At 46.8% G+C, this 18,213-nt stretch overlaps 1 protein-coding gene across 1 annotated transcript in view; it reads right to left on the bottom strand.

Annotated features, from left to right (window-relative positions):
- The window catches only part of LOC144754585 (alkaline phosphatase-like), a 232,990-nt gene that overhangs the window by 38,955 nt on the left and 175,822 nt on the right, over positions 1 to 18,213 (bottom strand). Inside the window, exon 8 of the mRNA XM_078642552.1 lies at positions 6,986 to 7,120. Coding sequence (XP_078498678.1) covers positions 6,986 to 7,120 — 135 coding nt within the window. The remainder of the gene's footprint in view (positions 1 to 6,985; positions 7,121 to 18,213) is intronic.

Here is an 18,213-nt window from a genome sequence, read left to right as displayed (position 1 = left end):
GACATTTCAGTACCCTAACACCATTTTAATACCAACTACAAAAAGAGTAATCCCCCTAAAATATGTCCGGGTGGAATTTCAATTATGCCAGAGTATTTGGAGTAATTTTGAAATTCTGCATTACTCTTTGACTCAGAATTACATATAATAATGCAATTACCCCTGCCCGTGTAATTAAGACTAATTTGGGGGGGAAATCCCACTGCGAGAGCGCATTTAGTGAGCAGCTGCTCACGCTTGCTATACTTGTTCAGCTGCATTAGAGCTATATCTTAGCCCAAAATGCATCATCACATCCATTTTGGAACAAAGGGTGCATAATGTGCTAAGACAATAGCATTAAATGCCAGGAGTAAGTTGGGGTAAAATCCTACCCCAGGGGTACATTTAGCACTACTTCCTAGTGCAAAATGCATTTTTGCGTCCATTTTGGAAGCAAGGAGGCATTTTGCACTAAGAAAAAGGCGCTAAATGCTGGAAGTAAGATGGGGAAAAATCCCACCCAAGAGTACATTTGTGTTTTGTAGCATTTAGTGATATTTCTTAGTGCAAAATGCACCTTGTGCCCATTTTAGACATAAGAGAGTATATTTGTGCTAAGAAATATTGCTAAACACAGAATTACTCTTCATGTGTAATTGGGTGTACTTTCACAGAATTCTTAGATAACTCTGCATGGTTAAACTACACTGAATTACGCAAGTTAATCTCATCCCTACTCTAAATTAACAGGCCAGTTAAGTGAGAAAACCAACAATGACCGAAACGTGGCATTGACAATTGCTTAGAAAACCATCACTGCTTTTTACATTATACAATGTATTAACAGTTAAAAACTTGTAATTTGTAATTCAGTGTGAAGATAAAAACACAAAATAATAGGATTTGATGAAATATTAATGAGACATGATCAAGTAAAAACATCTGGGGACTTTTTATTAGAAAAAAACAATTTTTAAAGGATAGACAATTTTAATATTTTGTTGTAACATATGTTGTATGTTTGCGATTTTGTCTATGGGTTTTAAGCAAACTAAATATGATATATTTTTTATGTAATTATCATCAGTTAAGGAAATAGTGACGTGGTCTCACAATCATGATGATATAAAAAGGTTTCGGATATAATCAAGTGGAATCCCTTTTTTGTTGGGTTTAACTTCCTGATACAACATAGCATTTGTAGTAGTATATAAGGCATTGTCAACTTTCTATTTTCTAGCACAGGCCGGTTCCAAACTGATAGATTAGACAACCTTTGGGTGGTCTCCCCCCCACCCAACGTTTTGCCTACCTCCTCCACTTTTTTTACCTTGTTTTTGTCCTGACTTTAGGACTCTGTGCCCTTTACCACTGCTAACCAGTGCCAAAGTGCTTGTTCTCTCTCCCATATGCATGGTAACATTGGTTTATCCCCCAACTGGCATATTTAATTTGATTATAAGTCCCTAGTGAAGTGGTACCCCTTATAACTAGGGCCTGTAAATTAAATGCTACTAGTGGGCCTGCAGAACTGATTGTGCCACCCACTTAAGTAGCCCTATAACCATGACTCAGGTATATCACTGCCGAGCCTGTGTGTGCAGTTTACTCTGCCATGCGAACAGGCAAAACAACCATTATATAAGTCACCCCTAATGTACACCATGTATAATCTACAGGGCAGGGTGCAATGTATTTAAAAGGCAGGGCATGTTCTTTTAAGTTTTCCATGTCTTCACAGTGGAAAAAGTACCAATGTCATTTTTCACTATAGCAAGGCCTATCTCTCCCATAGGATAACATTAGAATTACCATATTGCAGTTTTATAAGTATCATTTCCGATGGGAAGAGATAAGTCCCCAAGTCTGGTGTCTCTGGAATCCCAATTCAAAATCACAACGTATGGTGAAGTAGGTTTTTAAATTGCAATTCTATAAATTCCACTTTTACAAAGCTGGAATTTCTTACTTTAGCCATTTGGTGCATGCTGCCTTTCTCTGTTGGGTGACAGCTGGGCTTTGTGTATTCCCTCTAGACAGCCACACACAAAGGGAGCTTAGGTGTAATGTGATGGGCCATCCTGGGAGATGGGAGGGAGGAGCTGGGCCCAGCTTCACACTTAAAGCTGAATAGGCTGTGTCCTGTCCATGCACAACGGGCTGCATACCCACCCTGTGGTGAGTTTGGAGCCAGTGCAGGAAGGGAGGACCTCTGTGCACTTCAAAGACCCTTCTTTGAAGTCCTAGCCACTTCAAAGGCACAACTCGGTATAAGTACTGGACCTCTGAACCATGATTTCAGTACACTTCTGGACCTGTGACCACTCTCCCAGGGAGAAGAACTGCTGTGTGACCACCCGGACCCCGCACACTATTCAGCGAAGACATCACTGACTTCATCACCCCCCACGCCCTCCCCTCCGAGGACTACATTCTACTGGGAGACCTCAACTTCCACCTGGAAAAGAAAAACGATAACAACACCACCACTCTTCTGGACAACCTAGCCAATCTTGGACTCAAACAACTTGTCGACACCCCCACCCACTCTGCCGGACACACGCTCGACCCTATCTTCACCTCCCGCAAGCACATCTCCTTTGATCACACCACAGCTCTCCATTGGACGGACCACAGCTGCGTTCACTTCAACTACAAAAAGACCACGACCCACAACCCCCAACAACCCATTCCCCGAAGAAACTGGAACAAAATCACCACCGACCAGCTCCTCACATCACTTCACCAAAACCCCCCAGCCAAATCATCGGACCCAAACCAAGCAGCCACTAACCTCACACAATCTATCACCCACAGCGCCGACGAACTAGCACCCTTAAAAAACCATCTAATCAAGCAAAGCAGCAAAAAAGCCCCCTGGTTCAACGAGGATCTAAAGAAATCCAAGAAGTTCTGTCGTACTCTCGAGAAAACCTGGAGAAAAAACCCAACCACTGACAACCTAGCCACCTTCAAGAACGCCACCCGCAAACACCATCAATTGATACGCTCCACCAAGAAATCAGCATTCAAGGATCGACTTGACAACAATGCCCAAAACAGCAAGGAACTATTCAACATCGTCAAAGAATTTACTAACCCCACCGCCAGCACCAACGACATCATTCCCTCCCAAGACCTCTGTGACTCCCTATCCTCATTCTTCCACAACAAAATAGCAGAAATACACAACAGCTTTGAAAAGCAGTCCGAAGACCAGTCCACTCCACCCACCTCCGAACCTAAACCGCATTCTAACAACCTCTGCGCCTGGAACCCAATCACCACCGACGACACCATCCGCCTGATGAACTCCATCCACTCAGGATCACCAACCGACCCATGTCCCCACCACATCTTCAACAAAGCAGACTCCATCATCGCACCCCATCTCCGCGATGTCATCAACTGCTCCTTCAACACCGCTACCTTCCTGGAAAACTGGAAACACGCCGAACTCAGCGCCCTTCTGAAGAAACCCACCAAACTTTGGAACTACCGCCCCATCTCGCTCCTCCCATTCCCTGCCAAAGTCATTGAGAAAGCCGTCAATAGTCAGCTCGCTGCCTTCCTCGAATCCAACAAATCCCTCGACCCTTCACAGTCCGGCTTCCGAGCCAAACACAGCACTGAGACCGCCCTCATCGCAGCAACAGACGACATTCGAACTCTACTAGACAATGGAGAAACAGTTGCCCTCATCTTACTTGACCTCTCCGCAGCCTTTGATACAGTCTGTCATAGCACCCTCATGCAATGCCTCAACAACGTCGGAATACAAGGAAAAGCACTGGAATGGATCACCTCGTTCCTTGCCGGAAGAACCCAGAGAGTCCGCCTCCCCCCTTTCAAATCAGAGGCCACCAAAGTCATCTGCGGCGTACCACAAGGATCATCACTCAGCCCCACCCTCTTCAACGTATACATGAGTCCCCTCGCATCCATCACACGCCAACACAACCTCAACATCATCTCCTATGCAGACGACACCCAGTTAATCCTCTCCCTCACCAAAGACCCAAACACCGCCAAAACCAACTTACACGATGGAATGAAAGAAGTAGCCGAGTGGATGAAAAACAGCCGTTTAAAATTAAACTCGGACAAAACGGAAGTCCTCATCTTAGGGTCATCCCCCTCTGCCTGGGATGACACATGGTGGCCACCGCCCCTGGGAACCGCACCCAAACCTACGGACCACACACGTAACCTGGGCTTCATCCTGGACTCCTCCCTCTCGATGACCAGACAAGTCAACGCCGTCTCATCATCATGCTTCAACAGCCTACGCATGCTCAAAAAAATCTTCCGTTGGATCCCCACCGAAACAAGAAAGACGGTCACCCACGCACTGGTCACGAGCAGACTGGATTACGGAAACACCCTGTATGCCGGAACCACAGCCAAACTACAGAAAAAACTCCAACGCATCCAAAACGCCTCAGCCAGACTCATATTGGACATCCCTCGGCAAGCACACATTTCCGGCCACCTCAAAGACCTCCACTGGCTCCCTGTCAACAAGAGAATAACATTCCGTCTCCTCACCCACGCACACAAAGCTCTCTACGACCTAGGACCCGAATGCCTCAACACGCGACTTTCCTTCTACACCCCCTCCCGCCAACTACGATCGTCCAATCAAGCCCTCGCCGCCATTCCACGCATCCACAGATCCACCATGGGAGGAAGATCCTTCTCTTACTTAGCGGCCAAAACCTGGAACTCTCTCCCCACCCACCTCCGCCTTACACAGAACCACCTCTCCTTCAGAAAGCAACTAACAACTTGGATATTTGATAAGTAAAGCACCTCCCTCCCTCAAGCGCCTTGAGACCCTCTGGGTGAGTAGTGCGCTATACAAATTTTGGAACTTGAACTGTGCTGCTGAAAGGACTGCCACTCTGCTGGACTGCTGCTGGTCTGCTGTTTTGCTGGAATTCTGCATTGCTGTGCTGCCCTGCTGCCTGCTGTTCCTCTGATTGGGTGAGAATCAACCAATCAGAGTACTTGCAAGCGCCTTGAGACCCCGTGAGGGTCTCAAGGTGCTGAGGGGATGGGGGGGGGGGAGGTGCTACTGTTCGAAGAGCCAGGTCTTGAGGAGTCTTCTGAAGGCGAGTAGGTCTTGGGTCTGGCGTATGTGGGTGGGGAGGGTGTTCCAGGTCTTGGCGGTGAGGTAGTAGAAGGATCTGCCACCGGAGGTCGCGCGTTGGATGCGGGGGACAGTGGCGACGGCGCGGCAGGCGGAGCGGAGCTGGCGGGTGGGGGTGTGGAATGGATCTGCATCACTTGACCCCAGAGTAACTCAAAGGGATTGCTGGCTTGCCTCCTGATCTAAAGTCTTAAGGGCATAAAAGACTTCAAACTGTTGTGCTGCTTCACCTGGACTCTGCCATCTCATCTGTTAATCTACCCTGACAAGTGGTGCCACCCCAGCCCCAGTTTATTCTGCAAACATTCATATCTCTACTTCTACTTATTATATTTTTATCATTTTCATCTTGTTTTATTTATACAATTACGCTCTAGTTTTCAGAGCTGGTCCGGAGTATTGTTGTTGGTGTTTTCACTGTGTTACTTTTTAAAGTGTTGCACAAATACTTTACACATTCCCTCTAAAGTTAAGCCTGACTGCACTCTGCCAAGGTACCAGAGGGTGAGCACAGGTTAATTTAGTGTGTGATTGTGACGTACCCTGACTAGGATAGTGGTTGCTGTTTGACTAAAGTTCACATGCCAGTCAACCAACAACCCAATTTCTAACGCAGACCATGCTAAAATATTACTCATTTAACTTTGAATCCTCTTAAACCTTTATATCAATGTATAACTTTCTGGTGAAAAGGGGCATGGTCAAAGGGAGCGAGATTGGAAGGGAAAGGCACTATTTTCAGTTACTTCGTTTACTGTAAACCAAAGTTTAGTCTTTGACTTCCTCTGACCTAAAAGAGCCTTATTAATGCAATTTTATTCTTTTCCACTGCCTATCCTCCATATAGTTTCATAGCCCTTATTTCTAGTAGACCTGTTAATGCCTATCTGCACATCCCTCTATTAAATCTATTTTTGTTCCCCTCTGTCCACCCATTATGCCATCCTCTCATTGCTAAATCCTCCATTCATGAGTACTTCTGATCATCTCCCCAACTGCTTGTCCATTATTAGTGCATCCAAACTCCTTTATAGGTTAAGAAAAGAAAACCTTCCATCATGATCACCCCCACACCCATCTAGTAATGGTACCACCCCTCTCTCTCACTGTCCTCCCACCAATCTGCCTTTGCCATCTCCACACTATTCGCCTATAATATGTGCCACCTGTATCCCTCCAGTATCCATCCACAATGAGGGAGGTTGCTACTCACCTTCCACGTGCAAATGAAACAACTGATTGACAGAATGCTGGACATTGCAAACATTCACACCCAGTCACAAAGATCTGGGTTAAATCCATCATTCTTTTGCTCACCACTCCACCCAAGTTTGGACCCAGCCACGTGCAAATCAGTCTTGACCCTGTTCTTTGTGGGAACAGTCCAGCCCAAACTGCCAAGCAGGTCCTCCTTGGACCGTAAACAAGCATCCTGGGACCGGTTTTAGGGCATAACCCTTCATCAGCCAGGCTAGCTTGAATCCAGTGGTGTAGTGAGCACGGAACCCATGTCTGGGCATACCCTTCCCAATTAAGGCGACATATGCAAAAAAAACAATTGATGGACGGCATGCCGGAAAATGCAAACATTCACCCCCGGTCACAAAGATCTGGGTTAAATCCATCATTCTTTTGCTCACCACACCGCCCCAGTTTGGACCCAGCTATATGCAAATCAGTCTTGACCCTGCACCTCATGGGAACAGTCCAGCCTGAAGTGCCAAGCCAGGTCTTCCCTGGACCGGAATCAAGCATCCTGGGACCAGTATCAGGGCATCATCCTTCATCAGCCAGGCTAGCTTGAATCCAGTGGTGTAATGAATACGGAACCCAGGTCTGGGGCATACTCACCTTCCACGAGCAGGAAGTATCCGTTAGGGTTCTTCTTGAGGATGCGGATGGCCACACTCACCATTTCCGTCAGAGAGGGGTCTGTAGTGATATTTCTCTCCAATTCATACATCAAATCCATGGGCTCGAAGAGACCTGTGACAGGGGACAGAAGCACCCAGACATAAGAACTGGATGAGGGTGATAGGGATAGAAGTACTAAACATTTCCACTTAGAAGCAAAGGCCTGTCTGCAATAGTGCAGCAGGTGCAATGGCTTATGGGTGCAAAGGCCATCAATACCCCATTTATGGCAGTCTTTTATACCAGACTCTGGGCACGTGGGCATTATCTGTACTTGCTCAAGGCACCTTTGCAAAGCCACTAGTTTAAAGGTGTGGTCAACCTGTCCAAAGCCCTTTCTGGGGCATCATTCTACCCTAACCAGTGCTTTAAATGGACAGGTACTCACAAGTACTTAATACATGCATTTCTATCACCTGAAAGAGAGAGGACCTTCACTTCTGAGCAGGGATGCAATACTTTTAATAGGAAAGCACCTGCACTTCTCAGTAGCATACAGGTACTCTCGATTAGTGAACACGCATGTTTTTATATTTCAATTTCAAGCACTGACCTCAGCCACACAAAACTAATATGACCTGATATATCTAATAATTGGCTTTATGTAGCTCACTCATCCCCCTTGTTTTAACTCTTCGGTGGTTTTAGTGGAGGAAGGGGCTCCTTCTTGCACAAAAACAATTGCCCCAACAACACAAACACCGTGGCACCATGGTGCAAAGGTGTCTGTGTTGGAGCTTGGCTGCAAATTGTTCACTGGCTTTGGCAGAAAGGCTAGGAATGCACTGTATCTTGCAAATACAGTGTATGCCTGCCCTTTCAAATTGGTGTAGGACAGCACAGCAAGAAGCCTTGCGGCACTGCCCTAAGCCAATTTCTTGTAAATTAGGCCCTAATTGTCAAACAGTTTGAAAGCACTAAGGGGCATATTACCAACAACTAGCGATAATTTTTGTCTCTAACTTGTTTAGAGACAAAAATTATCGCCGCACATCGGCGATTTTTATCGCAGATAAACCTTGCTATTATCAAGGTTTATCGCAAATGCGATAAAAAACGGCCGCAATGCATGAATATCGCTGAAAAGTCAGCGATATTCATGCATTATCGAGCAAATGCTCTTAGCCATGTTATCCACCTCCCATTGGATAACATGGTGAAGAACTGCTCAGGGCAGGTGTTGGCTTTTGGAGATATTCACGCTTAGCGCGAATATCTCCAAAAGTTGGTAATAGGATATAGCGATGTTAGCGACTGTTTCCAGTCGCTAACATCTTGGCACGCCCACTTTGCATGTCATTAGTGATAAATATCACTGACATGCAAAGCGGGGCCCAAGATGGTCGCTATCTCCTATTAGCTGTCACTAACTGGTGTTAGCGACAACTTGGTAATAGGGAGATAATTTTATCTCCGCTTTCTTGGCTTTTAAAGCCAAAAAAGCGGAGATAAACCCCCTTGATAATATGCCCCTAAATTCTATTACCATTGATCAAAATCTTGTATGATTTACATATTAAATAGCAGATGCATTTTTCCTCAAAGACTTGATTCAAACATTTCGTGGTAAATGGAGCATTTGTAAGTGTAGTGTGTTCTGAACATTGGTCAATATGCTTTTGAGACCTTGGCCCAGATTTACTGAAATCTCTTGCAATGCAACACAACACCCAAAAAATGCTGCACAGCATTGCAAGGGAAGAATAGAGGAGGAGAGAGCCGTATTTACAGAAATATGGCACTCGGATCCCCTCTCACTAGCACCAGGGCTGAAATTTGCTGCCATGCACCATGGAGACACCTTTTCACCATGGTACAAGGGTGTCTGCATAGGTCTAGCATAGGTTTTACACCAGAAGGATACCATCTAGTACCAACTATTATGCTTAGATTAACTTTAAAACTGTTCCCACATTGTATGTGTGCTGTGCAGTGCAGCACACATACAAAGTCGGAAAAGAAAGGAGAAGTAAAAGCATTTCTCCGTTATAGAAGGAGAAGCGTGGCTCAATGGTTAGAGCAGCAGACCCTGATGCAGAGGTCTGGCACGGGACCAAGGTTCAATTCCTGCCTCGGCGGCTCTTGGACTCAATCTCCCCGGACCTGATAGTTCTCGCCTCGGTGCCTAGTCTTATCATGGGTCCCACTCTGTGACTCTGGCCAATATCTTGCTTAGTCTCCACAACGGCCCCAGCAGCGCTCGGATGCCTGGCTTCACCTTGGGGGTGCCCAGGAGTGGACATTTCACATGGAAAAGCCAGGAAGGATTCCACAGTGGTATGAGTGCAGCGCAGGGACGCCCCGTCGCATGGGCAGCCGTGCAAATACACATTTACATTTACATTTCTCCGTTATAGGGCCTATTTTAAATGGGTGGTGTTTTGTGCCGCAAAACCTTGTCTATTTTTTTTAGTAAATAAGGTTTGCATCAAAAACCTTGGGTGGTTGAATGGGAATGCCCACGCACCAACCCCCTTGGTGCTAAGTAATGCAAAGCAGCACTATGCGCTGATTTGCATTACTTTCAAATGTGATTTTCCAGTGCAAAACAGCTATTGTGATGGAGAGTAAATTGGTAAAAAAAGATTTTGCATCGATTTGCATCACTTTTGTGTCTCGAACACTACGCACAATTGAAAGTCACACAGACTCAACAATGAAAATCTGTGACACAGCACACATTTGAGAAACAAGCTAAGGGTTGGGATTTAAGTGCGGATGTCCAGCTCTCGGTTACCTCTATGCGTGACTCTGGGAGTTCTGTTTACAATGTTCATGAAAAACGACCTCGGTAACACGTGGTATGGCTATACAAAGGTTTAGGATGCTAAGGCCCAGATGTACTAGTTTTCCACCTGGCAGAGGGGCGGAGGTAGCCTGGGTGGATACAGGGAGGAGGCCCTGAAGGCAGAGAATCAGAGACAGGTGTTATAGTTACTAGTGCTTGATCTATCTGCCAACATTGACACTGTTGACACTTTGATAAAAGTATCTCAGAGTGTCGCTGAGGTGTCAGGGATTGCCCATGAGGGGATTGTTAATGAATGTCACAGAGACAGCTGGATATCTTTTAAGAATTATTGAGGGTTAAATACCCTACATTGGATTATTTTACGAAAACTCCACATGCCACAAGTATCATTCCAAATGACTTAGTAAAGTAGATAATGAAAGAATATTTCAAATGACGTAACAACTTGAAGAACAAGAATGTAGAATATGAATGACAGATCACACCAAAGACCCCTTTCCCGCCTTAATACTCTCAAACACCATACACCCACGAAGACATACACACTCACCAAATAATACACCCACACCACAGTTCTAGCAAGCTACGTAGCACTACCTACACAATTATTTCTCTATTTACAAACTCCTTCCCCTACTAAATGATTAAGCACCACATCGGTCACCTTAAGGACACCATACCACATTCCACACAAAAAACACACGTTTTCTTACAAGAACAAAATTACGAATCAAGAAATTAACTCTTCATCACACCATCATACATATTTTTATACTCTGCTTGCCTCCTGTCATCCTTTTTCTTCACTTCTTCCAAATCAACACTTTTGTCTTTATGTCCCATTCATGTGGGACACAACGCAGACCTTCCACTCTTCAACAGAAATGGAGCAAATTTGGTCCCAGAATGGGTTGTTGCTCTGTATCTTTAAACAACGAGAGAGAGAGAGGGAAAACAAAGGAGCCACTCTTGGTCCCCGTAGTGAAATAAACAACAGAAGAGTGAAGCCAAATATATGAAGAGCTAGCAAGAGTAGTCACTCTTGTTTTTAGAAGAACCGTCACTCATCAACCTGGTTGGTGACATGCTTCATCATTGGGTTCCCACCAGAGAGGCCGAGTGCCTCTCTGGTGTGCTGCGACACCTGATTATAGGTTTTTTGATTTTTGTGGAGGTGCAAAAAGTGATGGTTCAATTGTTAAATTTGACCACACCTGATCACCACATTGGGATGTCACCGGCCAATCTACCCAGTCTTACACCCACCTCACTAATATTGTTTTAAAACTTTGCCTTACTGCTCCACCAATAAATATTTTGGATTGCAGGTTTGGTGAGTGTTGCTCTGTATGCCATCAGTCACGTCTCCAACTCATTATGCTATGACAAATGATTCTTAAAAGTCAACTGCATGGTGTCCATAAACCTGCAGTAACCCTTTCTGCTTGTCCATTTACCTCAGCGTCACAAGAAGCTGACGACCTGGCTTTTTGAGTAAGCACCAGGGCTGAACTCACACACCTGCTACAGATCACCTGGATACCCTCACAGGTGACTATTGAACTAAAAACACCAATGGCATAACAGGTGATATATTGCAGGGCAGTGTGTATTCAACAACTTGTCCAGACAAAAACGTAGTCATATCCCCTTAACACAACTGCTGCTTATTGTCCATAATTTACCCTTCCCTCAAAAACAGCTTCTCCAACATTCTTATAACATCACACATGGCTGTCGTTGATAAGCAGCTTCAATACACTTAAACAAATAGTTAACCATGACTACTGCGCACCTACAGCTTCAACCAAGACACTCCAATGGCCCCAGAATCTGCATAGCATATTTGTTTACACACATTATCAGGAACGGAGACAGGAACTAAAAGTCCTCTCACTACCTTCAAGCCCTTATCAGTCTTAGCAAGTGCCAGACACCGCTTTGCTGCATTCTGTAGTAGGGGATCTCAGTGTATAGTCATAATCTAGTGAATAGTCCCGCCCATGTGCGTGGACCCCGGAGCAATCAAAAATAATCTCTTACAGTGTCGAAAAATGCAGAACTGCACAGACACTTAAGAGAGAATTTAAAGACAGATAATGCAGCCTATAAAAGCTACACTGTCCAGTACTTCAACTAGAAAGTCCACCACAAAATCCACAAAACAGCAAAGCCTGTACAGATTTCCCTTGCTTTAACAGCAAACACCCTCTGGAATGATAGAGAGGAGAACCTGGACAGACAAGCCCCATAGGCTGCCATTATGTGGCTCAGAATAGGATACTGTGCCTTTAAGAGAACCTTCCAGAACTTCACAGTATCCCAGAATGCACTGCAGGTCCCAGTTACTTTCAGTTCTTCTTTTCCGACTCCTGCAAGCAGGACCCTGGAGCATTGAGCTCTCCCTTTTCAAGGGTTATTGTTTTTTTTTCACTATTAATTTCGATTTGAGTGCTTCTAAAGTACTTTAGTGCTGTTCTTCTTGGTTTTTGCTCCTTTTTGATGTCAAATATGCCTGCATTATTTGACAAATGCCCGGAGTGCTCCAGGAAGAAGGCAAAATCAGATTCCCATTCTGCCTTCCCTCTTCCCACATCCCTGAGGAGTGTGAGATTTGTCAAGGTTTCTCTGGCAGGACCCTGAAGGAAAGACAGAAGATCAGGCTTCAGGGCCTCGAGGAAAGAAGGTTGAAGGCGCAAGGTGGGTCTGGAGGGGCTTATTCTGCCCATGCTGAGGCCTATGGGGGGCTCCCCAGGGGCAGGAAGACCAGCAAACGTTCCCATTCTCCGCCTGGTTCGGTGGCACTGACCACGACGTCGAGAGGGATGACTACGGTCGGTTCCCCATCTCCCCAGGGCTCTGGGTCGAAGAAACGTCGACGTCGAGGGAGTTACACAGGCCGCCGTCGAAGTCTCCTTTGATGATTTCGTCGTCGTCATCGTTGACGTCGAGTGATCGACGTCGACGGGCCCGGCGTCGGCGCTCGCCGTCGAAGCGACACCGCCGTTCGCCGTCGGTGAAGAGGAAGCGATCGTCGTCGAGGGGATCCTCGTCGTCGAGGCCGCCGTCGAGGCGGAAGAGGTCGCCGTCGAGGCGGAAGAGGTTGCCGTCGAGGCGGAAGACGTCGCCGTCGAGGCACAAGAGGTCGTCGTCGAGACGCAAGAGGTCGTCGTCAAGGCGGACGATATCGACGTCGAGGCGGCCGAGGTCGCCGTCGAGACATGGAAGACGGTCGACGTCGAGGAAGGGGCGCTCGACATCGAGGGGCCTACGCTCGCCGTCTGGTCACCGTTGTTCGACGTCGAGGAATCGTGGTGAGAGGCCTGATGCTGTGGGAGGCTCTTCACAGTCCGGATCTGGAAAGGAAGGCGGATCACCGGGATCGGTGTACTCCGAGGTGTATACTCCATCACAGAAGCATGTTACACCCCCGCCTCCGTTGCCGAGGGGTCTCCCTCCGAGGGCCCCGACCCATCCTCCGTTGCCTCCTCTGCCTCCACCGCCTCCACCGGTGCCTCGGCCTCATGTGCCAGAGAGGCCGCCCCCGGTTCCACCGAGGTCAGTCTCGTTGCCCAGGCTTCCGACCCCTCCCAAAGGGACTCCTAAGCCGCTGGTCCCGTCCAAGCCCAAGGCGCCCGCCCCGGGGAAGCCGGCAGAGCGTCCCAGACCTAGGAAATCACGGTCACGCTCCGGACGGAGAGGAAGATCGAGGAGTAGACACAGGTCCTCCACTAGATCTAGGCATCGCCATAGGAGGCGAGGATCCAGGTCCCGTACGGACTCCTCTAGGACTCGCTCATATTCACCTACCTTATCGGACTCCCCGGAGACAAGGGTGTCTCCGGTAGACGACATCACCACGTTCCAGGAGGTTCTCCTCAGGGGGGCTGCGAAGTTGGGCATCACGGTGACGACTCCTACACCTGCGACGTCCGTGATATTCGGGACTCTTCACAAGAAGCATCTGTCTCGCCCTCTGCTGCCATTGGTGTCAGGACTGGTCGAACCTGCGGAGGAGCTGTTCCTTACGCCTGCGGTGGTGAAGGCCGCTCCCTCCCGACTTCTGAAGAAGTACAGGGCACCGGATTCGGACCCGGCCTTCCTGCGGATGGACCCAGTACCCGACTCCGTGATAGTGGCGGCGGCCAGGAAGTTACATTCTACCTCCCCGTCCTCCACCGTGCCGCCTGATAAAGAAAGCTGTTGGATTGATTCGGCTGGAAGGAAGGCTTGTGGGACTTCTTCCACGACCATGAAGGCCTCCAGCGATTCGGCATTGCTGGGGCGGTACGGCCGTGCACTGTGGGACTCCCTGGAGCAGTTCGCGGACCTTCTGCCACGTGACAGGAGGGAGGACTTCCAAGAAATAGTTAAGGAAGGGATGCTGGTTTCAAACCAGGTCATCAGCGCCGCTGCGGATATCTCGCTGTTGGCGGCTCATGGTTACTGTCACGGGATCAACCAGGGCCGCCATGCTTGGCTCAGGCTTACGTCACTCAAGCCGGAGGCGCAGCAGCGGGTGGCCAATCTGACTTTTTCCGGAGAAACACTGTTCGGAAAACATGCCGATGATGAAATGGCATTCTAGAAAACAAGGGTTCTTTAGCTTGTTCGGGAATATAACAATACTGTATAGAACACAATAGGCTGCTATACGTTTAAACTTCCTTGCCCAGCCGGACAAGGAATTTATTTACCAAAAATTTTTAGATATACTTATAATACATTTCTACAACAGTAGCGTGACACAATCCTGTGCCGTACTAGAAGGAAAAAGGAAAATAGAGAAGAGTAAAAGGGGTGTTTTCAGGCAAAAGAAAGGAGCAGGTAGGGCACTGTTAAAAGTAAAGAATAGTGACAGTGTCGCCTGGAGTAGTACATACAAAACCACATATAAAAATTATTCTCATGTATGTCAACTCATGGGTGTCGACGTTTCGATCCCTTTGCTCAATTACATAAAGGGGATCATCTTCAGGACTTATATAATATAGTTTGCCTGAGTTTGGGAGCGCCTGTTAGAGAAAACAATGGAAAACAAGCAAGAAAAAAGATTATCAGGGGGGAGTCCCGGAGGGCGGTCACATCATGCCGTTCATAACATTTACATGATTCGGAATCGCAGTGTGTGCAAGGTGGGGGTGACAGTGCTAGCCTTTAAATTTAAGGCTCAACATTCACACACAATTGTCCTCGAAATCGCAGTGACATTGGTGTTTGTGAATAAATAATCCGAGATTGTGCAGACCTTGTGATTTAAAAAAAGCTCGAGGCTCAGTGATCTGGTGTTTGAGCAGAGCAGCGTGCATCTAGCAATATCCGGGGATAGGTATCATAGAGCGCAGCGGGGTATGGACATATACGATTCCAGGGGGCTGAAGGTAATTATAGGCATACCTCTTAATGAGAGGTGAGAGATGGTAAGACTTGATTGATTGATATACGTGATGTCGCCAGGAAGAGTCTACAGCAGGACATCCAGGAAATTGTTCCTGTAAACAAAGAGGTTTTACATAGGAAGGCCTGTCATCTATTAAGTGGTAAATGGTGCAGGCTAGCTGTATATGCAATGGTGGCGTACCTTGGAAAAGTTCGAAAGTCGTAATGATAGTGCGGTGGTTGCTGAACGGTTGTTGACTTTCTCGTGATCCCGTTACGGCTTGAAGCCGTGCTGTAAGGTCAGAAGGGAAAACAGTGATCGGGATTCGACCAGAATAATAAAGGGCTAGAGTTATTGAAGGAGTAAAGGGCATACCATTCTTTGTTGTGCTTTCAGTTCTTGATGAGATGTGGGCAGAGACGGGGGGTCGCCCATTTATTGGTTGCGCCGGATGCGGCGAACTGCGAAATTAAAAACAAGCCGTAAATGACTTAAACAGGTACGGCAAGCAAAAGGTGGGTCAAGGCTAGGATGCACAACATACCGTATTACAGGTTAGAAAGTTAGAGGGAGGCTCAATGGCCGTCGTCTCCTTTACGAGCAATGTCGGAATAGGCCGCTGCAAGTAAAAAATACATTCATTAAGCGTCGGACGTCTCATGTAGAGACAGGTGCTTCGAGGGGTTGGTCTGCCACCCAGGTGCATATTACTTACCGGGTCGGAGTCGAACTCACGGATCACCTTCCTGGTGCTCGGTCTGGCTGCCAGTTCCTGGTTGTGAACCTGGGCGGGGCCACATGTAAGGGCTCGTACCTGGTCACGTGAACCTGGATATGGGCGCCATCTTGTAATGGTGATCTGGCATGTAACCTTTTGGTACAGTTGCCTTGGGAATTAATTCGGGCAGGAGGCAAAATCAATTCAATTCAATTCAAGGCATTTTTGGTGACATATTGAGGAGTGAGAGTGATGAGGGTCCAGAACAGTGAAGACTAAAAATAGTGATTTGGCCGATACTAACAATGTGGTGAAGGGAGGACATGCTGGGTGTGAAATAAAAGGAAAAATAAAACTTAAAAATTAAAATGACAGTTATCACTTCAATGAACATCAGAAAAAAGGTTACATCAGGTTGCTGAGCCCAGCAGCTCTGTCTACACGACCAATGTTCAATTTAACACCAGTCATATGTGTGCTATTGTTCTTTCACAGAAGTGTTGTCCAGTCTTCACTTCGGTTGAGTCCTGTGTGAATGGTGTTGAATTGTATTATTGATTTGAGTTCTTCACGATTCAGAAGTTGTTGCAGATTACCTCCTCTCGGTGGTAGTTTCACAGACTTTAAAATTGTCCACCTCACATCGTCTGCCATGTGTTTCATAGAAGCAAAATGTTCCACTAATGGTGCGTTGGGAGTGCCACACCTTATGCGGCTCCTGTGCTGGCTTATGCGTGTCTTGACCTTTTGGGTAGTTTGCCCCACATACATTTTAGGGCAAGGGCATACAATTGCATAAATAACATTAGTACTATTGCAATTTGTGAGATCTTTCATATCAACAGTTATATTGTTGTGACTAAAACTACGTCCCTCCAATGTTAGGTCACAAACAATGCATTGCCTACATTTTACATGTCCTATGATGGGTGGTAGACCCCAGATGGATTCAATGGTATTGTTCGGAGTTGAAGTAGGTAAGGCAGCCCGGACCAAATGGTCCCTTAGGTTTTTACTCTTTTTGAACGCAAACAATGGTTTATCTAAATTTAGTTATCCCGCATTTATTGTTGGCCAGTGTTGCAGAATTGTTTTGCGGATTCTATTCGAGATCGGAGAGAAAGTGGTGACACAGGCAATTCTCTCTGTTCTCCCCCGAGTCTTTGGTTCTAATAGGACTTCGCGGGGACAGTACCAGGCTCGCTTTGAAGCGTTCTTGACTAATCTCCTGGGATAGCCACGGGCTTTTAGTTTATTTGCCAGGATATTGGCCTCTTTAAAGTAATCAGGTTTTGATGAACAATTGCGCCTGATTCGGAGGAATTGGGAATACGGGAGTGAGTCTTTGAGGGCTCTTGGATGGTTACTGTCATATCTTAACAAACTCTTCTCTATTTTCCTTTTTCCTTCTAGTACGGCACAGGATTGTGTCATGCTACTGTTGTAGAAATGTATTATAAGTATATCTGAAAATTGTTGGTAAATAAATTCCTTGTCCGTCTGGGCAAGGAAGTTTAAACGTATAGCAGCCTATTGTGTTCTATACAGTATTGTTATATTCCCGAACAAGCTAAAGAACCCTTGTTTTCTAGAATTCAGTTGTTACCCATGGTTCGTAGCTACCCGCTGGGTCCCCCTTGTTCCTTAAAAATAGATGATGAAATGGCACGCATGAAGGCGGAGGCGGAGACCCTGACGGCTGTGGGCTTGGAGAAGCCCAAAGAAAAGAAGCCCTACCGCCCGTTCCAGAGACGGTTCGGTTCGCAGGGAAAAGGACGAGGACAGTCTTCGGGACAACAGCAGCAACAACAACAGCAGCAGTTCCGGAGACCCTTCCAAAAACGCCAGAGGGGTAGAGGTGGCTAGCAGTCCTCTACTGTGAACAAAGGCCCGGCCGGGTCTCGACCCTGAGCGGTTACTTCCCCTTCATCCGTTACCCGCTCCGGTGGGAGGAAGCGTTCAATTTTTTCTGGCAGAGTGGAGAAAAATTACTCAGGACAAGTGGGTGCTGAATATTGTTTGCAATGGATATAGTCTTTGGTTCACCAGCCCTCCTCCATCGATTCCTCCGGTCAGCTCGCAGTATCAACTGTGCGAGCTCCAGGCGGAGGTCGATATCCTGTTAAGGAAAAGGGCGATAGAAGACGTACCTCTGTCTCAAAGAGGAAGAGGTCTGTACTCCCGGTTCTTTCTGGTCCGCAAGAAGGACAAGAACGAGTTCAGGCCCATTCTGGACTTGCGACAGGCAAACAAGTGGATTCGCAGAGAAAAGTTTTGCATGCTGTCGTTGCATCAGATTTATCCTCAGTTGCAAC

The sequence above is a fragment of the Lissotriton helveticus genome, chromosome 5_1 (assembly GCF_964261635.1).
Source record: "Lissotriton helveticus chromosome 5_1, aLisHel1.1, whole genome shotgun sequence".
NCBI lineage: Eukaryota > Metazoa > Chordata > Amphibia > Caudata > Salamandridae > Lissotriton > Lissotriton helveticus.
This window is presented reverse-complemented; position numbering and strand designations above follow the sequence as displayed.